The sequence below is a fragment of the Pan troglodytes genome, chromosome 23 (assembly GCF_028858775.2).
Source record: "Pan troglodytes isolate AG18354 chromosome 23, NHGRI_mPanTro3-v2.0_pri, whole genome shotgun sequence".
Classification (NCBI taxonomy): domain Eukaryota; kingdom Metazoa; phylum Chordata; class Mammalia; order Primates; family Hominidae; genus Pan; species Pan troglodytes.
The window spans coordinates 35,645,355-35,668,726 of record NC_086016.1 but is presented as its reverse complement, the minus strand read 5'-3'; the positions used below and the strand labels follow the sequence as shown (position 1 = coordinate 35,668,726).

The following is a 23,372-nucleotide window of genomic DNA, read 5'->3' as shown; positions in this document are numbered from 1 at the left end:
CTAGGTGAGGAAAATATCAGAGAAAAATGAACTCAGGCCTGGCTGACTCCATAGTCATGCACATTCATCAAACAGTTTTTGAATAATTACTGTGTTGTTACCACAGTCAAAAAGACATTGTCCCTGCCTCAAGGAGTTTCAGTCAAGTGCAGGAGAGGGGCATGGAAAATTGAACCCAGCAGGATAACATGCTGTGCTGAAGGAAGGGAAACAGCTTGCTTCTTGCTTTGGGAGCCCCTAATCCAGCCTGGGGCTGTGGGGGTGGGGGTGGCTGGAAGGCAGTGATTTCTAAGTTGAGACTTGAAGGAGGAGGAGAATGTGGACGGAGGTGGGGGAAGAGTGTGCTAGATATCATGCCGTCTCTAAGAGGGTGAGCTATTTGTAATAAATGTACCTGCTTCTTACCACATGTTCTTTCCCCACCACCAAATTTCTTAATTTTCCACCTTTTCCTGGGGCTTTCTTTCTGAATACAAACTCATCCCATTGCCCCCTTTACAACCAATTGAACACTTGGACTTAATTGATTATGTATTAAGTTGGGGACTTGGAGTGACATTCAGGACTGGGCTTATGTTGAGATTAATTTATTCCTGTAGTCTTCCTGTTTTGCAGTGTAACTGAGTGCCTCACATGTGTGTTAAAAATAAAACGGAGAGTCAGGGCAATCTAATTAGACAGCTTAACCCATCACTCTCGTGTTCAGTCTTCACCCAGCTCTCCTGCTTTGATGGTAACCAAAATAGATGAATAAGTTAATCAAAGGTCTGATTAAATAGCACAGCTCTGCAGCATGGACTAATGATTGCCAAGCCTCAGTTCAGGCAGATTGTTAGAGGAGAGAGGAAGCTGAGCTGAGCTCCAAAGGCCAGGGCTTTCATGAGGAAGATGTTTATAAAGCACATGGGAGGGAATTCCTCACTGAGTCCTCGGATCTTAACGGTGATGGCTCACTCTAAAGGAAGGATAATGTAGTTTGGGGAAAGAACACAAACCTTCTCCTGGCAAATTCTGACTCTTAGAGCTTTGCATCTTGCTGGCTGTGGGATTGTAGACAAATCGCCCGCCTTCCTATGCCTGCCTGCCATCCATCATCCATCCATCCATCCATCTGTTCCAGATATGTGTTTTGTACCTATTATATACAAGGCATTGTGCTTATTTTTTTTTTTTTTTTTTTTTTGAGACTGAGTTTCGCTTTTGTTGCCCAGGCTGGAGTGCAATGGTGCGATCTCTGCTCACCGCAACTTCCACCTCCTAGGTTCAAGTGATTCTCCTGCCTCAGCCTCCCGAGTAGCTGGGATTACAGACATGCACCACCACACCCGGCTAATTTTGTATTTTTAGTAGAGATGGCATTTCTCCCTGTTGTTCAGGCTGGTCTCGAACTCCCAGCCTCAGGGGATCCGCCCACCTCAGCCTCCTAAAGTTCTGGGATTACAGGCGTGAGCCACCGCGCCCAGCCAGGGCATTGTGCTTTGATTTTGTTGTTGTTCATTTAATTTGCCCTTGTGTTAACTGTATGACTCGGTTGTGTGAGGTTTTTCCTTCTAGGTCCTCTCTTGCCGTAACCCTCACTTTATGCTCCATGAGGCTGATGCATAACATAAAGCATCTCTAGTCTCGCTTTCGCTCTGGTTTCCGTTAGGGTTGACTGGAGGGCTGCCCTCCCGGGAGACTGGTGGGCAGGAGGGAAGTGAGGTTGAGATGTTTTTTCCTGTTCTGGCTTATGCGTTGCCACAGGTAGGCTGTGTCCCTCTGCTGAAGGTCACTGCCTCAGCCAGGTGGCCTTACTCATACAGCAATTCTCTCTGGATTCCAGCATCTGCCGGCCTAGGCCCTTTTAGCCTTGGGGTGGTAATGGCCCCAAGTACTCTTCCCCTCCTCAAGTAACTGCACAGTTCTTGTTACTGCCCCTAATTCTGCATATACTTAGATTAAATAGTCCTTTTATTAAATCTTCCTTAGATTCCCCAGGAGAGTGTGCTGTTTCCACCCACACCCTGCCTGATAGGATGAAGTAAGTGTAGCAACATGGATGGAGCTGGAGGCCATTATCCTCAGTGAACTAACTCAGAAGCAGAAAATCAAAATATCACATGTTCTCACTTACAGATGGAAGCTAAACAATGGGCATACCTGGATACAAAGTTGGAAATAATAGACACTGGGGTCTCCAAAAGAAGGGAGGGTGAGAGCTGTGTGAGGGGTGAGAAATTGCCTGCTGGATACAGTGTTCAACATTCAGGTGACAGGTATACTGGAAGTCCAGTCTCCACCATTACACAGTGTACCCATGTAACAAAAATGCGTGTGTACCCCCAGAATCTAAAATTAAAAATTTTTAAAAAAAGAAATCATGACCTTTATAAATAGCAGAAACTCAGAAAAGCTGAGCAAACCTGTCCAAGGTGACATGGCGATTAAGTGATGATACCAGAATCTAAATTCAGGCATGTCTGAATCTACCACCCAGGGTGTTTTGCTCTCCTGCATACATCCCACAGACCCTTACCTTCATCTGGAAGCACCAAAAGAGGCACTGATAGCTAAATACATGGAATAAGATACAGGGATCAGGAAGAAGGGCGGGAGCTTATTACTGAGTATATTTTGTGTACCACGCCCTTGAGTCCTTTAATATATTTTAATTTTTACACCACTTTGTGAAGTAGGCATCGTCTCCATTTTACCAACTTTTAAAAATGAGCAACTACTCTTAAAAAAAAACTAAGTAACCACATTTTTTTCAAACATCCTAGTCTAGTGATGGTGGCACACAGGAGGCCGATTTAGGGCAGCTATGAGACAGGTTCCCCATGCTGACTCATGAGACCCATTCCATCTCTGAAACACACTCCATTTTACAGGTAAAGAAACCAAGGCTTAGAGAGATCAAATGCTTTGTGTGGGGCTAGAGCCCAGGTTTGAACTCCTGTCCTTTTTCCCCTCCTCCATGATGCCTGGGTGTAAGGTGACAGGGACTCATACACAGAGTTGGGGATGCCTTTTTTTGAAATTGATGAGAGGTGAAGCCAGCTGGACTTCCTGGGTCGAATGGGGACTTGGAGAACTTTTATGTCTAGCGAAAGGATTGTAAATGCATCAGTTAGCACTCTGTAAGAATGTACCATCAGTGCTCTGTGTCTAGCTAAAGGATTGTAAACACACACCAATCAGCACTTTATAAAATGGACCAATCAGCACTCTGTAAAATGACCAATCAGTGCTCTGTAAAATGGACCAATCAGCAGGATGTGGGCAGGGACAAATAAGGGAATAAAAGCTGGCCACCCCAGCCAGCAGCGGCATCCCTCTGGGCTTCCCTTCCAAGCTGTGGAAGCTTTGTTCTTTCGCTCTTCACAGTAAATCTTGCTGCTGCTCACTCTTTGGGTCTGCGCCACCTTTAAGAGCTGTGATACTCACCACAAAGGTCCACAGCTTCACTCTTGAAGTCAGCGAGACCAAGAACCCACCGGAAGGAACCAACTCCGCACACAGTTTGATGTCTTGCTGCTATTTTTTTCTTCCTTTGCATAAATTTGGGTGAATGTGTTTCATTTGGTTTGATTACACGTAGTTGTTTTTAAGTAAAGGCAGTTTTAAAGCTTGCTTTTTTTCCCCTTTAACATCATATGCAGGTTTTTAGAAATTACATCTTGATCCATATTGTTTTAAACAATTACATAGTATGCTATCAGAAAAAAAAGAGTATCATGTTTGAATTAATTGTTCCATTTTGGGGCATTTTGATGGCTGTTCTTTGGTAACATGGTGATGAACATCTTTGGGAATAAAACTTTGGTGTCTAAAACAAAATTTTTAAATTTGAATTTTTTAAAGAACATCTCCTCAACATGATATTGTAAGGTCAAAGGAGATCAATATTTTTTGGAATCCTGAGAAGGTGGCCATGTTCCCCATTTTAAAGGGTTCTATTAAAAGTGTTACCTTCTTGAAAATAAGTGTGCTTTGGCTCCCATGGAAACTCCCCACAGCAGCTAGGTTGGGGTCTCTGCCCACAATGATCTTCATAAATGACTGTGCATAGATGAGAGCTTTCATCACACTGGTGCTTTTATTTTTATCCTTGCCTTTGGACACAAAATGGCACCCGTGTGCGTACCTCGCTGATAACTCTGCCCATCTGCAAGCCATTGATTGTTCCATTATGTTATGTGAGGATCATAATGTCAGTGCTCCATGGGTGGTTCGTTTCTGTCCTATGTGTGTGTCCTCTATTGCTGTCAGGTGAAGAGTGTCGCGTGATGACTAGGTCCTCCTTGACTAGGAGGTGAAGAGTGTCGTGTGATGACTAGGTCCTCCTTCTGTCCTATGTGTGTGTCCTCTATTGTTGTCAGGTGAAGAGTGTCGCGTGATGACTAGGTCCTCTTATTTATCTGAGAATAAAGAGAAGGCAGCAGTAGTAATCTATTCAATTACAGTTTTAAAAGAATAAGCATAAGCTTTAACAATACTATTACCCACTAATCTTTAATGACACATAAATGGAATATGATTTAAAGAAATATACGTACATAGGAACAATTTGATACTGGTTGCAAAAGTATTTGTAGTGGGATTCAATTTTTGGACCTTTATGTTTTTGCATATCCTTTTTTTCTCTAGTGGATCTATTTAATTTCTATAATAACAAAAATTTTATTTAAAAATCTCAACATAGGATTTGCAGTAATAATTATTTCATAACTATTACTTTTCCTCTCCCTTAATTCAGATACATTTTCCTCCAGAAAACTTCACATGTCAAAATGCAAATTATATAAATCTTTAAAAGAAAACTCATTCATTTATTCAGCAAATTTTTATTGGATACTTTTTGTGTTGCTAGGCACTATTTATAATGTTTAAGCAAAGAATTAATATAGCAATTTTTTTCCCTTTCTCCAACTCTCTCTCTGCCTTGTTCTGTCTAGTCTGAAGTTTCCTGGATCCCCAATAAACATTACTCTGGGATTTATGGTCTGATGAAGCTTGTCCTGACCAAGACTCTTCCTGCCAACCTGGAGAGAGTCATCGTCCTTGACACGGATATCACCTTTGCCACTGACATTGCAGAGCTGTGGGCTGTGTTCCACAAGTTCAAAGGTAATGGTAGCCCATTTGTTTTTTCCCCGATATCCTTGTAGGTATCAGCATGCCAAGAATAGGGGTTGACTCTTTAAAAAAGGTGAGGTCACCTCGAATGAGGTCGTGCTAATGCAGTGGGTAAGGAATTACAAATATGGTTCAATATCAACTCTGCTTGGATTTGAAAAATAATAGAGTAAAACAGAAACTTGTTTACATGTCTTTAGTAAATGAAGATGTTTTTAACAGATAAATATCAAATGTGTGTATTTTGTGTGCAGATAGTGGAGTGTTCACATACTGGTCGGGACGTGTGTTCATTGGTTTTCTTTTTATCGAAGGATAGTCTAATTGCCAAGAAAGCCTGTGAGGTAGTAGAGATGAGTATTGATTCTAGAGTTTTTGAAAATGTTCGTATGGCTTTTGCTTTCATTAACGTTGTGGTTTATCATTTTAAGGACATGTATGTATTTGGCTTTACAAGACATTCTTTCTAGTCTGGTGGGTTTCTTTATAGCTGTTATTGTAACTCTCGTCACGGCCTCAAGGTATATGAGAGTACCTAGTGGGAAATTGTGAGCTCAGTAGGTGTATTAACTGTGGCATGGATATGTGAGAGAAGTGGCAGGTTAGCACAAATCTTAGGCTGTTATTTTAATACCCCTCTCCCAGATGTCTTTTTAAAAATTATATTATTTTAAAATTCTTCTATACTGGATGAGTACAATGAGAAAGAAATTCGACAGTGAAATTTTTACTTATTATATATTTTTTTAATTGCACGCTGGCCCCTTCAGTGTTTAAAATCCCTTCTGCCATTCCTCTTAGCTCCATATCCTATGAAAGCAATTTTAAATCCCAGCATTTTCATAAATCACAGGATATTCCTGTTGGTTTCTGTTTCTATTCATGAACAGAGAGTAAATTTCCTTGCTTGCCCTGGTCACTCCCTGCTTCCTTCTCAGGGCTTCTGAGCTCTGGGCTAATTGAGGAAAGTCTTCACCAAATCATGGGAATGACATTTTGATCCCTGGGACTCTTTCCCTTATCAGGATCAAAATTTACTTTTCTTATTCGTGTCAATAATGACACTAACAATGACATCATTTAGGACAGCTGTTGAAACTGAGTATGGCACAGCTCTCTAATCTTCATAGAACGTGTGGACGTGTCCTTTTGTTTCATAAAGAAAGAAACGGAAGCTTAGAGGGATGCAGGCTTTTTCCAGAGTTGAGATCAGAGTGCCCGTGTCTTGGCTTCCATCCGCTGCTCTTTTCAAGTTCCCCTATCATGTCTGTTTGTTTTTCTCTTCCTGATCACAGTGAACTCACGAGGGGCAGTTTTTCTATAATTACATGGTGTTTTATTCATTTTTGTATGCTGATGTTGAGTGTTCAGTGATGCGTTTCTTCAACTGGCGTGTATTGAATCCCTACTGGGTGTCAAGCAGTGTGACTGGCTCTGCAAATGAAGAGATGAGTAATGAGGGGACAGTGAGAGTTGTCACCTCTCCTAGAGAGGGTTAGAGAAGGTAGCTGGGAAGGTGTCACGGAGGAGCTCCTAATTGTGCTCTGTCTCATCAGATGAGAATGGTGGTCGTATGTACTAGACTCCCACATTTTCCTTTGGGAATAAAGGCCTTATTACGCCAGCTGCTGGGAGCAGTCCCTGCAGCGGGGGCTCTCAGAAAAGGCATCAGCCCTTTTTGCAGTTGCCTCTGTTGAAGTGAGTGGCCATGCCTGTGGCCACACCCCTTCCTGGGACGCCCCACATCACGGAATGGCTGATGAACATGAGGTCCTGCGGGATCATCTGCCACACTCGGATACTGCCTCACAGGCTGATTTTCCCCTCTGCCTAGTCCTGCTTTCTCCCCTTCCCTTTCATAGGTGCTGTTCTCAAGAGCTCTCTCTAATAAACCTCTTGTATGCTGACATCCATCTCAGGGTCTTTTTCCAAAGAAACTCAACCCGCAGCATATATTTAGAGCTGTAAGTCTCCGTTGGATAAGTATAACCACCATAGTCACCAGAACAGGTCATCAGAGATTGTAGCTAGGAAATCACGTTTATTCTCTTGCAGCTTGCAATGGCTATAGTGCTAGTGGCGCTCTGTAGCCAATAACAACGTGAATTATCATGGTTATTTTAAATATGCTGATATCATCCGTGGAAGGGAAGGCACCAGAGCTCTTGCTGCTCCCATAGCTGGCCCAAGGACTTGATTTGGAGGACTCTCAGATTCAAGGCAGCTCCTGGGGTTGAGCAGGGTATATGGGCCAAGGTCAGGACAGGGACAAGGTAAATTTGAATGCAAGGAGCTGAGTTAATGGGCTGCATTTTATTTGTTCATTCTTTTGTTGGTTTATTTCTAGCATTTGTTAGGCCCCCACTGTGAAGAGGAATAGATTAGATGCTGTTGTTCCCTAAAGCTGTTGAGAACGCAGCACCTGCCTTCAAGGAACTCAGAAACAAGGCAGAGTGCATTGCATTTTTATCTATCACCAGCAAAGGAGTACAAAACATCAGAAGTTTTCCCATGCCCACCCTAATTTTTCTGGAAAAATACAGAGGTGAAAAGAAAATAAGTAAAGCTCATCTCTTCTCCATATGTCCCTATTTTGTATCACTTTTGTATGTGTGTGATTGTTTTTCTAAACCAAACCATTAGAAGCCAGGTCATGGAATAGGAAGAAAGCCTGTTAGGTCAGGCGCATAAATGTAGAATGTTCTGATCCAAGAGAGAGTGTCCTTCATAAAGGCAATTGTCGTTGACATCCTTCACTGTAAATGGTTGGAGTGATGTTGATACAATGCGGCCTGGCTAATTTTTCACTTTTTGAGAACAGCTGGTTGTCTGGGGCTGCAGTGGCTCTTGGTCAGATTGCGCTTGATTCCTTTGTGGTGCTGTGAAAGCCCCTTGTTCCTAAATTCATTACCGGGAGAATTACGAAGAACCCTTTTTCAGGAGTTAGACCCATCCTCAGCCTCTACCAGAAGAAGCCTCTTAGAGATGTCCCCATCTTCCCTGAGCTCGACTTCAGCTAAGTAGCAGATACCTCTCTCCTATGTCAGTGGTTTGCACCTTTACCCAGCCTGCACCAACAGCTGGAAGATTTTCAGAACCACCAATTCTTAGCAGAAAGAATCACACATACCATTATTGGCCAGGGTCAGGAGCCACCCATTCGGTCAATATTTACTGAGCTCCTTCTAGGTGCCAAATAGCTTACTGTTGGGACTGTTGCAAGAGTAAGACTGTTTGGTGAGCCCGTAGCTACACCGGGGTGCTAGTACCAGAGTGGCTGGCAGCCCTGTCCTAACAGAACATTCAGGGGAGCTGGACATGGGTATGGTATGCTTCTCACGAGATGCTTCTGGTATACCTGGCAGGGGTCCCTCACATGGGAAACTTATTTTCACAGGCAGATGTCCTTGCAGCTCTTGTCTGACCTGTGTTCAGTTTACACCTGTCTGACTAGCAACTACTCTGCCTGACCTGGTCCTCTCCCTGGCGTACCAGAGAAAACCGGCCTGGGGCAGCCCCTGGTTCTTCAATGGAAGGCGCAAATTCAACACACCATTACAATGGTGGAGCTGCTGAGGAGGCAGGTGGCTAAATGAGTGTTTGTAAAACAGAGGGAAAGCTAACTACCATTTCTGAAGCACGTCTTAGGTTCTAGGCACTGAGCTAGAAGCTTTGCACACTTGAAAGTTAAATAAACTGGTGGCTCATGCCTGTAATCCCAGCACTTTGGGAGGCCGAGCCCAGCAGATCACGAGGTCAGGAGATCGAAACCATCCTGGCTAACACGGTGAAACCCCATTTCTACTAAAAATACAAAAAATTAGCTGGGCGTGGTGGCGGACACCTGTAGTCCCAGCTACTCGGGAGGCTGAGGCAGGAGAATGGCGTGAACCTGGGAGGCAGAGCTTGCAGTAAGCCGAGATGGCGCCACTGCACTCCAGCCTGGGTGACAGAGCAAGACTCTGTCTCAAAAAAAAAAAAAAAAAAAAAAAAGTTAAATAAACTGGGCTCAAGAGAGATTAAATTACTTTTCATGCTCAGAGAGCTATTACATAGTGAAACTGAACCCCAATCCATACGGCTTTGGAGTCTGTGCTCTGTCCACTGACCCAGGAGGCTGTACTGCACTTAGAACGGGTGTGACTGCTGAGTACGTGTCACCTTGGACCCCTGCGTGCCTTAGTTTTTACTGCACAAAACACTGGAAATAATATGTGATTGTTGTCATTTGGGGAGGCTGTTGTGAAGGCATAAATAATAAATACACACCCATAATCTGAAGCTTTTGGAAGAAGGCCGTGCTGAATATTCAAGATAGTGATTTGATCCATAAGCACAGATGCCTCCCCTCTAAGAGGATCTTATTGCCACAGAGTAAAATTCTCACCCTACAGCAGGTATGGTCAAACTATCCAGCATACATGGGCACTGCCTTCCTCACCCTCACGGCACCGCAGATGTGCCATGCCACTGGGTATCATTCAGGGCCTAATAGACTCTGTGTTGTTCCTTACAACTAACATGTTTAAGCACTTAGTCTGTGCCAGCCACTCTGTTAAGGACTTTATGGATAAACTCATTTAATCCTCACAACCCTCCCATGAAGTGATTACTGTTGATGTTCCTATTTTAGAGATTTGGGAGCCGATGCTTAGGGAGGCATAGTTTACCTGGAGTCTCACATTTCTTAAGTCATGAAACCGAGATTTGAACCCAAACAGTCTAACTTTGATTCCAGTCCTCTTTACTCTGCACCCTCCTTTCCCTTGAAGAGGAGTAAGAGAAATCATTGTCATGTGGGTGGAGTTAAGAGTGTCTTTGGAGAGACCGAAGTTAGATTCGTGAAAGAACTCAAAGTGACCATATACACCAGGTTGTAGAGGGTGGGCCCAAGGTGATCTAGGCATTCAGAGAACAAAGGCAGGGAAGCAAAATTAGCATAGAAAAGTGTAGTTTTCACAGGATTCGAGAAATAAAATCTCAGTCTCCAGAATTCTGGCCCAGCATGTGACTTCCAAGAACATCATCTTTAAGTAGCTGGAGTTGGGGTCCAAGAGCTCTACCCAGAGACTCAGCATGTCCAGAGAATAAGGCAGGATCACCCTGATGACTCTGTCACCGTGGACAGATGCTGTGGCCTGAAGGTTTGTGTCCTCGCAAAGTTCCTATGTTGAAACCTAACCCCCAGTGCAATGGCGTTAAGAGTAGAGCATTTAGGAGGTGATTAGCTCATGACAGCTGTATGAATGGGGTTAGTACCTTTATGAAAGAGGCTTGACAGACCTTGTTCATCCCTTATATGTGAGGACACAGTAAAAGGGATACCATCAGCAGGGTGTGGTGGCTCACGTTTGTAATCCCAGCACTTTGGGAGGCCGAGTGGGGGTGGATCACCTGAGGTCAGGAGTTCGAGACCAGCCTGGCCAACATGGCGAAACCCCATCTCTACTAAAAATGCAAAAACTAGCTGGGCGTGGTGGTGTGTGCCTGTAATCCCAGCTACTCAGGAGGCTGAGGCAATAGAATCACTTGAAACCGGGAGGCAGAGGTTGCAGTATGCCAAGATCACACCATTGCACACCAGCCTGGGCAACAGAGCGAGACTGCGTCTCAAAAAAAAGGGGTACCATCAATGAAGCAGAGAGTTCTCACCATGCATCTGATCTGCCAGAGCCTTGATCTTGGACTGCCCAGCCTCTAGAACTGCAAGCAATAAATTTCTGTTGCTTGTAAATTACCCAGTGTCAGATATTTTGTTATAGCAGCTCAAACTGAATAAGACAGCAGGTTATCTTAGTTGATTTAGGCTCAGAGAAGGAATAATGCTAACGGGGTCTTTGTGAGAATTGTACAAGATAATGTGCATTATTTTTCCACATTCCATTTTCTCTAAGGACTCCTGCCAGAGTGAATGGGATGGTGGCCGACATCGTTAATGTGTGTCTGCTCCATTACCTCACAGTTCTGTCCACAGAGCCATTGGGGCTGTACAATAATGTAGAAAAGCTGAACATGAAGAACATTGAAGTATTACTTTTGAAAAGACATTTGTAGAAATTTTATGCTTATAATCAGTTGCCTCGAAGGACTTTTTAATGCTCTTTGAAGTTTCTTCAGGTCTTGTCTTTCTTTGTTACCTTGCCGCCCTGCCTGTCTCCTCTGATGGAATTGGTGGAGTCAGAAGAGCTTAGCAAAAAAGAGACCAAGCTTCAAGTCCCTGCTGGTCTACTTTATCAGCAGGGTGATCTTAGGGAGGTCATTGAACCACTCTTGACCTCGCTTCTGCACCTGTAGAAAGAAGATACTGATATCTGCTCACAGTGGTTGTGTGAAATTTGAGGAGGTGACTCAGTGATCCTGGTACCTGACGGACACTTGGACCTTGCATGTTTCTTTCCCCTTTCCTTCCTCCTCTCTCCTGTGGTTAAGTTTGGTGTTGTCCCACTGGCCCCTTTTTCTTTGACTTTAAATCTCCTTTCCTGCCTTCCCTTATCTCCAAATGAAGCTCAGTGTCCCCCGCCCTGTTAGCCCATAGGAAAGGAATCAAAGAAGACCTTTCAAGACAATCCCATGACCTTATGCCAGTCAGATTTTCCTGATTAAAGGCTTCCCTTCTTGGCTGGCCCAGTGTGCCCCCTTCTAGGGCTCAACATGGACAGATTTCCATGCATCTCACATTCACTCCTGACAGTTCCCAAACTTGAGAGACTATTTTGTCCCGGGGAAGAAAAACATAAATTTTAAAAGATGAAATTCTCAAAATGCTTTAAAATGACACCAACAGCTGGTGTCTGTAGAGGTGATGTGCTTCTAGTACAGAAGGCGCTGGAATTCAGCTGGGAAAGGGCGAGGCTGGGCCTGTTCTTGGTCAGCAATCATACAGTTTTGTTAAAAGTCCTGGGCATTTCTTTTTAATCTGTACGGGGCCTTTAGAAGTTCTCCTGGGCCGGGCGCAGTGGCTCGTGCCCATAATCCCAGCACTTCGGGAGGCTAAGGCGGGTGGATCACCTGAGGTCAGGAGTTCAAGACCAGCCTGGCAAACATGACGAAACCCCATCTCTACTAAAAATATAAAAAATTAGCCAGGCGTGGTGGCAGTCACCTGTAATTCCAGCTACTTGGGAGGCTGAGGCAGGAGAATTGCTTGAACCCTGGAGGCAGAGGTGGCAGTGAGCCAAGATTGCACCACTGCACTCCAGCCTGGGCGACAGAGCGAGACTCTGTCTCAAAAAATACATAAATAAAAAATTCTCCTGCACTCCCAGTATTGATAAAGTTCCCTCCTCTCTACCAGTTTTCATGGTTTTGTTTAGGTCTTTAACGTCCTCTAGCTCCTAGTTGATTTTCCACTTGGAAAATTTTGATGACCTCTTCCATTATTTCCTCCTGGTACCCTCCTGCTTTCTGTGCCTCTCTTAACCAGCCTGCCTTCTACTCAGAATCAGAAACTAGCGCTTTGATTTTCTTGATAGACACTACTGGTTCTTCCATTGGTCCAGCCAAGATGAACACCACTGAAGCAACACCAAGGATTTTTTTCCCTGGCAGAATTGGGTGAAGAGGTTTTAATTATTTTCAGATTAACTTTGAAGCAAATCTGCCTTGTCTTATATATTAGAAAGATCATTTAACTTCTCAGAGCCTCGTTTTTGTTGTTGCTCTATAAAAATGAGAGAATGATACATTAATAACCGCCCCATAGGGTTTATTTTGGTGATTAAGTCAGGTAATGGCTCTGTATTGCACAATACCTAATAAGTGATAGTTCCCTTCTTTCCTTTGTATGTCTCAGGGTTGTTTGTTTGTTTGTGAAACAGTCTCACTCTGTCGCCAGGCTGGAGTGCAGTGGCACAATGTCGGCTCACTGCAACCTCTGCCTCCCGGGTTCAATTGATTCCCCTGCCTCAGCCTCCCGAGTAGCTGGGACTACAGGCGTGCATTAGCACGCCTGGCTGATTTTTTGTATTTTACTAGAGACAGGGTTTCACCATGTTGGCCAGGCTGGTCTTGATCTCCTGACCTCATAATCTGCCCACCTCTGCCTCCCAAAGTGCTGGGATTATAGGCGTGAGCCACTGCAGCCAGCCTCTTTTTTTTTTTTTTTTCTTGTTCTTCAGCCTGAAATTTCAGAGAGTTCACAGACCAGAAACCAACCCTAACCTCTCCCTACCTTCCTGAGTTCCTTTCTCCCTCCTTCCCTCCTTCCCTGCCTCCCTACCTGCCTGCCTGCCTGCCTCCCTCCCTCCCTTCCTCCCTTCCTCCTTCCCTCCCTTCCTCCCTCCCTCCCTTCCTTCCTTCTTTCCTTGCCTTTTGCACCCATTCAGTCATTCATTCTTTCATTAATTTACTACCTTCTGAGGCTCTTGGCCTGCCCTAGGCCCTGGGGGTAAAATATTAACTGAGACAGACCTAGCTCTACCCTCCTGTTGCTAATATCTATTGAATGTGTTTTATGTGTCATGCCCTGAACCATCTCATTTAGCCTTCATAAAACTCTTTAAGTCTGTTGCGTGAAATCACTAACTACAAGTTAGTGGCAAAACCTGGGCTGAAGCCAGGCTGGTCTCAGAGCCGACACTTAACCGCTAGATTCTAGATACATCTGAACACATGGTTACATGCAAGTGTAGAAAGTCTCTTGAAAGGGAAAAGTCAGGGTGAGGTCGAATCACATTTTAGGGAAAGCATTGCTAGTGAGGGAAGTTGGAGGGAGTCAGGAGGGCTTCTAAAGGGAGAGAGGTGGATGCACTGGCCTCCGGTCTCACTTCGAGGGAGCAGCATATGTGAAGCCCTGAGATCCAGAGAGAGATTAGAGAGAGTGATCCAGACAGAAACGGAAATAAACATTCAATCTACACTTTTTTTTTTTTTTTTTTTTTTTGAGATGGAGCCTCTCTCTCTCCACCCACTCTAGAGTGCAGTGGCGTGATCTCCACTCACTGCAACCTCCACCTCCCGGGCTCAGGCAGTTCTCCTGTCTCAGCCTCCAGAGTAGCTGGGATTACAGGAATGTACCACCACACCCGGCTGATTTTTTGTAGTTTTAGTAGAGATGGGGTTTCACCATGTTGGCCAGGCTGGTCTCAAAATCCTGACCTCAGTGGATCCGCCTGTCTCGGCCACCCAAAGTGCTAGGATTACAAGCATGAGCCACCGCGCCTGGCCCTTCAATCTACTTTTCAAACAGACCAGACAGGCTCCTACCTTTGGCCCTCTGCTCTGATGTTCCTGTACCTGGAATGCTCCTCCTCCAGATCATTCCCTGTCTTGCTACCATAATCCCAGCCCTTCGAGTCTTTGCCCAAACCTGAACTTCTCAGCAAGGCTTTCCCTGACTGTCCCATTGAATCCTAAAGCCTGAGACACCATCCCATTTTTCTCCACTGCTCTTTCATATTTTTTTTTTTCAAGAGGACTCATCACCTTCTAATGAGTATCTAATTACTTATCAAGAGGGCTGCTCTGCCTCACCCCATAGGGAGGACAGACCCAGGTACCAGGATACAGCTGGCTCCATCTGGTTATTGCGTGTTCTTTCTAGGGACCTCTCATGGATACCAAAATCTGCAGATGCTCAAGTCCCTGATATATAAAAAATTGCATTTGTGCATCATCTGTGGACATCCTTCTGTATGCTTTAAATCATCTCTAGATTATTTATAATTCCTAATACAATGTAAATGCTAAGTAAATAGTTGTTAGACTGTATTGTTTAGGGAATAGTAAGAAGACAAAAAAAATCTGTGTATATTCAGTACAGAGGCAGTTTTCTTTCCAAGTATTTTCAGTCCAGGTTGGTTGAATCCACAGATGCAGAACCCATGGGTGTGGTGGGCTAACTCAGTGTAAGCACCAGGAAGGCAGGGATCTTTGTCTGTTTTGTGCCTGATGTGTCCCAGCACAGAGCAGTGCCTGACACATAGAAGGTGCCCGATAACTATTTGTCAAATGAACAAGTAAAGCGGATGTTTCTTGGTGAAGTGAGTGGTGGGGAATAAGGTAAGAGAGGTATAAAGGGTCTTATTAAGTGTTAGCTTTGGGTCTTCTCCAAAGGTCACTGAAAGACAGTTTAGAAGATTTGAAAAGATCCCTTTGGCTGATGTGTGGGGGTGATCTAAAAAGTGAGACAGGAAAACAGTACTTTCAAAAAGAGTTGGCAGCAGGTAGGAGGCTTCAGTCTCAGCAAAAGACCATTGTGGCCCGTAGCGGGATGTTAGCCTTGGAGTGAGAGCAAGGGATGCAGATTAGAGACGAATGGGGACGTAGAGTGAATAGCGCTGGACGGCGAGTTCGGTTTTGGACATGCAGAGATGGGGTAAACAGGTCTAGATCTTACAAGAAGGGTCAGGGCCAGGGGTCTCTTCAGGTGTTTGTTGTTGTTGTTGTTTTTAATAAACTTGAAATAGAGCTTTTTTGGTGTTAAAATAGGTATTCTCACCAGATTGTTACAGTTTCCTTTTCTGGATGGCCAGGTGAGCCCCAGTGTAGAATCCAGTTGGGCAGCCCTGTAGTGCGCGGTCCTGCAGGGACAGCAGAGGGGATTTGATGAATCTAACACAGGGCTCATTGGATGGGGCAGGATGAAATCAGCAAGCACAGAGACTGGGCACGGTGTGATTGGCAAGCTGTGATTTGCGAGGGGGAGCAACGGAACGGATGCTGAGCGGAATTCATGAGGCGGGATCACTGGACTCACCCTGATTGTGTCCTGAGCTCCTCCTTGTACAGCCCACACCCAGTGAATGATGTTCACTGCTGCCTCCAGCTGCCGCTGCGTTGAAAAGTCAGCCATGCCCTGGGTCCCTGGCTCTGTGCTGCTTACTGGGTGGGAGTGAGGAGCCTCACGGATCCATCACCAGGATTCCATGGACCTCTCTATCAGTTGTGGGTCTTTCTTAGACACACAGGGCTCAGACTCTCACGGAGGTGAGCTGGAGGACCCTTTTAGGCTCCTCACCAAGGGGGAGGAAAGACATCTCTGGAGGTAGATGTGAGATGTTTCTTTCCCCACTCCCTTTCCCAACTCAAGTATTTACTCTCAGAGGGGAGGGACAGATGTGTCAAGGGCCCTTCCTTGGGGTTGCTTTGCATCCTCTTGCCATCTTTGCAACGTCGGGGTGTTGCTCAACTCTAAACCTCTGTTTCCTGTGGGCAAGATGGGGAGAATGATACCCATGGGGTATTGGCGTGAGGGTAACGTGACATGATACATTTCAAAGTCTTAGTGCTATACCTGACACAGTAAGCTCTTGACAGTGTTAGCTTCTGCTGTTATTAATATTAGAGCTATTTTGTTTAGTTTTGTTTTGTTTTTGTGACAGGGTCTTATTGTGTCACCCAGGCTGGAGTGCAGTCGTGGGATCATAGCTCATTGCCACCTGAAATTCCTGGACTCAAGGGATTCTCCCACCTCAGTTTCCAGAGTAGTTGGGACTGTAGGCATGTGCTACCACGTCTGGCTATTTTTTTTTTTAATTTTTATTTTTGCAGACACAGGGTCTCACTTTGTTCCCCAGGCTGGTCTCAAATTCCTGGGCTCAAGCGATCCTCCCGCCTCAGCTTCCCAAAGTGCTGGGATTACAGGCGTGAGCCGCTGTGCCCCGCTGAGTCATTTTATTGTAATCACAATAAGATGGCTGTCTACATACCTCTAAACAATTCAGGATGGGAGAGGTTCTTAATATCAAAGGAGATAATACAAGGCCTTGGAGTAAACACATTTCCAAAAATAATCTCTATCAAGATGGGGAAAGAAGCCTGAGAAATGGTTATGTAAAAGCATAGGAGTTGGGGGTTTGCTCCTTAATTGGAAAGAGCTGGCCGTGTATCTCAGTGGGGAAAGTACAGGCTGTAGAGTGGGATGATTCCAAGACCTGGGTTTGAGGCCCCACGCTTCCATGCACTTCGCAATTCAGCTTCTCATTCTCAATGGGAATATTATGTTAGGAGCAAAATATGTAATTCACCTAGTATTTTGCAGGTGTTTTGTCATATTATCTCAGTTCTGTGATACAGGACTTTGCACATTTTCCCATTTCCGAAACTGAGATGTGACTTGCAAAAGCAACTTGACAGATGGTCTTTTTCTCCTGGCAAATGTTTTGATATATCGTACAATCAGCAGCCTCTTAGAATCCAGAAAATATGTTGTGATTATTTTTATTAGCAATATCTCTCTAGCTTTTCTTTTTATCTTTGAGTCGTACAGGGGAGAAGCAGGGCGAGTAGGACTGTAGACTAAAGAAGAAAGAGCTGAGTCAGTCAAAGAGAGGATTTGGGGGTCTTAGCAGACTCTTCCTTGATCAACTTTTATTGTTTGACCACAGGGTCCTGGAGCATCTGCACCATTGCTATTTTTTTTTTTCTTTTGGAAATATCCTGCTTGTGTCTCCCGTGTTGAGATAGGTGCCATCTCTTGGTAAGCCCTCCCATGTGGAGACCGACTGTCTGTTTCCTGGAAGCAAGTGTTTGTATAGGTTGGGGGCAAGGAGAGAGGGGAGGTCAAGGGACAGAGTTGTGGTACAAAAACATTTGGGATTTCTTTGAGAATATCAGGAAGAAATATTGAAAAGCAGAACAGCATTAAATCCAGAATTCCAGGAAGCCTGCTCTGCCATGATGTCTCTTCTTGCTCAGACATTTATAAATATTTATTGAGCACCTACTTGTTACCATATGCACAAGTTATGCTCTTTAATGCTCAGTCCGTTAGAAATTCATATGACTGACTTAGCCTTCCTTGAAAAGATCTGATATTTCTGGGAACATTTTAGTATTACCCGTGATTAATGTGAATTTTTTTTAGCTAGATCACTTTTTTTTTTTTTTTTTTTTTTTTTTTTTGATATGGAGCCTCGCTCTGTCGCCCAGGCTGGAGTGCAGTGGCGCGATCTCGGCTCACTGCAAGCTCCGCCTCCCGGGTTCACACCATTCTCCTGCCTCAGCTTCCCAAGTAGCTGGGACTACAGGCGCCCATCATCACGCCCGGCTAAATTTTTTTCTATTTTTAGTAGAGATGGGGTTGCTAGATAACTTTTAACATCAGCTGCTTTCAGTTGAAGAGATTTTGATTGCAGACACAGCTATTGTGGATGCATAGAGGAGATAGGGCTTTCCAAGGACATTCTGGACAAAGAGGGTGAGTGAGTAGGTTAGGACCTAATAAAGGCAATAAACAAATCCCTTGAGGCAAGAAACAAATGGCTTGTTGAATGAATTTATGGGGATAAAGTCCACACCTTTAGAATCATGTGCTAAGAAAAGAAGCCAGTTTCCTTTTTCTTGTTTGTTCTAGATGTATCTTGTCTGGGAATCCTACATGAAAGTCAGGGTTACTCCTACTCTCCATAAGCAACAGGCCAAATTGAACTAATAGCCATGTGAAGGCTGAGCAGCAGCCTCATGATCATTGACAGCTCTGCCTTTTGAACAGTAATTCTGAGCCATGGGGAGGAGGGTAGCTGAAGTATTGGAATTACCTGTAGGGTCTTTTCAAATTGCACAGGTTCATGTCCACTCTTATCTCTCCGCGGTGGCCTGCTCATCACCAGTGACTGGAGAATCTGCCTTAGTACGGGGTTTCTCCATGTTGGCACTATTGATATTTTGGGCTGTATATGTCTTTGTGTGTTTTTAACAGTTGTACAAATGTATGGGGTACATATACAGTTTTATTGCATGTGTAGATTTTGTAGTGGTGAAGTCAGGGCTTTTAGGGTATCTATTATAAGAATAATGCACATTATACACATTAATTTCTCATCATCCACCCCTTTCCCATCCCTTTACCCTTCTGAGTTTCCATTATCTGTTTTTCCACTCTCTACATCCATGTGTACACATTTTTTAGCTCCCATTTATAAATGAGAGCATGTGATATTTGACTTTCCCTGTCTGGCTTGTTTCACTTAGACAGTAACCTCCAGTTCCACCCATGTTGTTTCAGAAGACATGATTTTATTCTTTTTTGTGGTTAAATAGTATTTCGTTGTACTGTGATATGCATCTGTATACCACATTTGCATTATCCATTGATGGGTGCGTCGGTTGATTTCGTGTCTTTGCTATTGTGAGTAGTGTTGTGATAAACATGAGTGCAGGTGTCTTTCTTATATAATGATTTCTTTTTCCTTTGGTTAGATATCCAGTGGTGGGATTGCTGGATTGAATGGTAGTTCTATTGTTAGTTCTTTGAGAACTCTCCATACTGTTTTCTTCTAATTTACATTCCCACCAACAGTGTATAAGAGTTCCGTCTTCTCCACATCCTCACTAATGTCTGTTATTTTTTGTCTTTAATAATGGCCATTCTGACTGAGTTTAAGATGATATCTCATAACTTTTTGTGGTGGAAGGGCTGTCTTTCACATTGTGGGATGTTTAGCAGTATCCCTAGCCTCTTCCCTCTATCCTATGCCCCTCCAGCTATGACACGCAAAAATATCTCTAGGTGTTGCCAAATGTCCCCTGGGGAAAATGTCTTTCCCTGTTGAGAACCACTTCCTTAATGACCCACTGTTACTGATGGAAATGTGTAGGGTCCTTTAGGAATATGTAGTGGACTTGGTAGTTTTAAGTGGTTAGTAACGACTGGCCCAAGAAATGAAATCTAAACCTTCCACAACTTCTATATATATATTTATATATATATATATATATTTATATATATATATATATTTATATATATATATATATATATTTCAAGTTCTAGGGTACATGTGCACAATGTGCAGGTTTGTTACATATGTATACATGTGCCGTGTTGCTTTGCTGCACCCATTAACTAATCATTTACATTAGGTATTTCTCCTAATGCTATCCCTCCCCCATCCCCCGACCCCATGGACTGGATTAAGAAAATGTGGCACATATACACCATGGGATACTATGCAGCCATAAACAAAGGATGAGTTCATGTCCTTTGTAGCAACATGGATGAAGCGGGAAACCATCATTCTGAGCAAACTATCGCAAGGACAGAAAACCAAATACTGCATGTTCTCAGTCATAGGTGGGAACTGAACAATGAGAACACTTGGACACAGGGCTGGGAACACTACAACTTCTTTTTCAGTGCATAACTCATAGTCCACGATCCATGTGCTCTTTGACTTGACTTTTCTTAAACTCCTATTTTATGTGCTTCTGACTTGCTTTCCCTTCTTATTTGTAATCCACACTAGCCTCAAAAGATGCATGAACTGTGAATTTTCACTTCCAGGGCCATGGATAGTTGAACATCTAGTAGTGAATTTCCTCTTTCAGAAGATAAATAAATGCATTCATTCCCCTGGATCTAGAAGGATACACAATACCAAGAGAAAGTGTGATCGAATTAACCAGACTCAAAAGCATTCACATCCACAAAAGGGCACGGATTCAGTTAGGACCCATTAGAATTTATGATCTTCCCTCGAAATTACAAGAGGGAACAACTTGCAGCTCATCTGCATATCCGTGAAGAGAGGAACCAGTGTATGCCATTCTATGACTATCAAGAAGACACAACTTTTTTTTCCTCCTAAATGCATATACATAGATTATTAGAAGCATCTAATATATGACAAAGACATATGTGGCCTGTCAATGAAGACAAATATGCTGGTCTCTTCTGTGCACCATGCACTGGGCTTGCCCATCTGGAAGGATGCAGCAGGCAGAGGTATGTATGCAGGGTCCTTATTGAGATGAATGGAGGGTCCTTATTGAAATGAATGGAGGGTCCTTTTAAAGGAACACTGTCAACCAGAGTAGGTCCTGGTGGAAATTACCAGCTTCCCTAGAAGCAAAGGGATACTTTTTTCATTAATAACCACCTCCATCAGAAAAGGAAGGTCTGGCTTTTATTTTCTTATTTGCCTCCTGATGAATTTTAGGGACAAAGAAGGCATGATGATTTTAGGCTTCTCTTCGTTACTGCTTAGATGTCAAAAATGACCACAGGTCATATCCCATGGTAGCAAAAATTCTTATGAGATAAAAGAGAAGATTACCCAAATCCAGCCAATAATCCTCTTTTTAAATTTTATTTTTGAGACATTGTATACTACAATATAAATAACAAAGGGAGCCTGTATTAGTCTGTTCTCACACTGCTGTAAAGAAATACCTGAGCCGGGTATGATGGCTCATGCCTATAATCCCAGCACATTGGGAGGCCGAGACGGGCGGATCACCTGAGGTTGGGAGTTCGAGACCAGCCTGACCAACATGGAGAAACCCCATCTCTCCTAAAAATACAAAATTATCCAGGCGTGGTGGCACATGCCTGAAATCCCAGCTACTCGGGAGGCTAAGGCAGGAGAATTGCCTGTACCCGGGAGGTGGAGATTGCAGTGAGCAGAGATTGAGCCATTGCACTCCAGCCTGGACAACAAGAGTGAAAAGTCCATTTCAAAAAAAAAAAAGAAAACGGAATGCCTGAGACTGGGTAATTTATATGAAAAGAGATTTAATTGGCTCACAGTTCTGCAGGCTGTACAGGAAGCATGGCAGTATCTGTTTCTTGGGAGGCCTCAAGGAGCTTACAGTCATGGCAGAAGGCAGAGCGGGGGCAGGCATCTTACATGGCAGAAGCAAAAGCAAAAGAGGGTAGGGGAAGGTGCCACACATTTTTAAAAAAACCAGATCTCATGAGAACTCTATCACCAGAATACCAAGGGATGGTGCTAAACCATTTGTGAAGGATCCACCCCAGTGAACCATTCACTTCCCAGAAGGCCCTACCTCCAACGTTGGGGATCACAATTGAACGTGAGATTTGGGTGGGGACACAGAACCCAAACCATGTAAGAGTCCTTGAAACATCTGCCTTATATTGGGAGTTGGGGGGTGGGGTAGGGTTGGTCGGCAGTGATGGACTTTTTATTTTCTTCATTAAAAATAACTTTTTTATGGTAACAGTTTTAGATTACAGAAAAATTATGAAGATAATACAGAGAGTTCTGATATACCCTATAGCCTGTTCCCCTTATTATTAATATGGTACATTTTTTAGAGAACCTGCTTTTTTTTTTTTTTGAGATGGAGTCTCACTGTGTTGTCCAGGCTGGAGTGCAGTGGCGCAATTTCAGCTCACTGCAACCTCCACCTCCCGGATTCAAGCAATTCTCCTGCCTCAGCCTCCTGAGTAGCTGGAATTACAGGTGCATGCCACCATGCGCAGCTGATTTTTTTTTTTTTTTTAAGTAGAGATGGGGTTTCACCATGTTGGTCAGGCTGGTCTTGAACTCTTGACCTCATGATCCACCTGCCTCGGCCTCCTAAAGTGCTGGGATTACAGGCGTGAGCCATGAGAACCTGCTTTTAAGAAGCCTGGTATGGTCTAGACCAGGGGTTCCCAAACCCTGGGCGCCAGACCGGTGTGGTCTGTGGCCTGTCAGGAACCAGGCGAGCAAGCATTACAGCCTGACCTTCACCTCCTGTCAGATCAGCGTTGGGATTAGATTCCCATAGTAGCGCAAACCCTGTTGTGAACTGCGCATGCGAGGGATCTAGGTTGCATGCACCTTATGAAAATCGAGCTAATGCCTGATTATCTGATATCTAAGGTGGAACAGTTTCATCCCCAAACCATCCTACCCTCCCCCCCACCACCCTTCATGGAAAATTGTCTTCCATGAAACTGGTCACTGGTGCCAAAAAGGTTGGGGACTGCTGTACATACAGTTTAGGTATCATACATACATTAGCTTCTTTCATCTTCACAAAAGACCCGGCAGATAACAGTTCAGTCCATATCTTAGAAGAGAAAAAAAAAAGGCTTAAAAAGGTTAAATAATACTAAATACTAAAATCTTCTAACTGGCAAGTGGCAGAGCCAAGATTACAGCCATCTCCACTATTACGAGTTGATTTATTCCACAGGTTTTGAAGCACTGTTCCTCATCAATCTCTAAATCAGTACTGAGTTTGTAAGAATGGATAAGATGGGCCAGGTGCGGTGGTTCACGCCTGTAATCCCAGCACTTTGGGAGGCCAAGGTGGGCGGATAACCTGAGGTCAGGAGTTGGAGACCAGCCTGGCCAACGTTGTGAAACCCCATCTCTACTAAAAATACAAAAATTAGCCAGATATGGTGGCATGCACCTGTAGTCCCAGCTACTTGGGAGGCTGAGGCTGAGAATTTCTTGAACACAGGAGGCATAGGTTGCAGTGAGCTGAGATCACACCATTGCACTCCAGCCTGGGTGACAGAGTGAGACTGTGTCTCAAAAAAAATAAAAAATTTTAAAAAAGAATGGATAAGATGGTTC

At 44.0% G+C, this 23,372-nt stretch overlaps 1 protein-coding gene across 14 annotated transcripts in view; it reads left to right on the top strand.

The window, feature by feature from the left end:
- LARGE1 (LARGE xylosyl- and glucuronyltransferase 1) overlaps positions 1-23,372 on the top strand; it is an 851,853-nt gene that overhangs the window by 350,043 nt on the left and 478,438 nt on the right. For all 14 annotated transcript variants that reach the window (XR_010156081.1, XR_010156082.1, XM_063808040.1 and 11 more), the window contains one exon: positions 4,938-5,109. Coding sequence is in view for 12 of the 14 variants with exons in the window: in XM_063808040.1 (XP_063664110.1) it covers positions 4,938-5,109 (172 nt within the window). In the remaining 2 variants the exon portion in view is untranslated. The remainder of the gene's footprint in view (positions 1-4,937; positions 5,110-23,372) is intronic.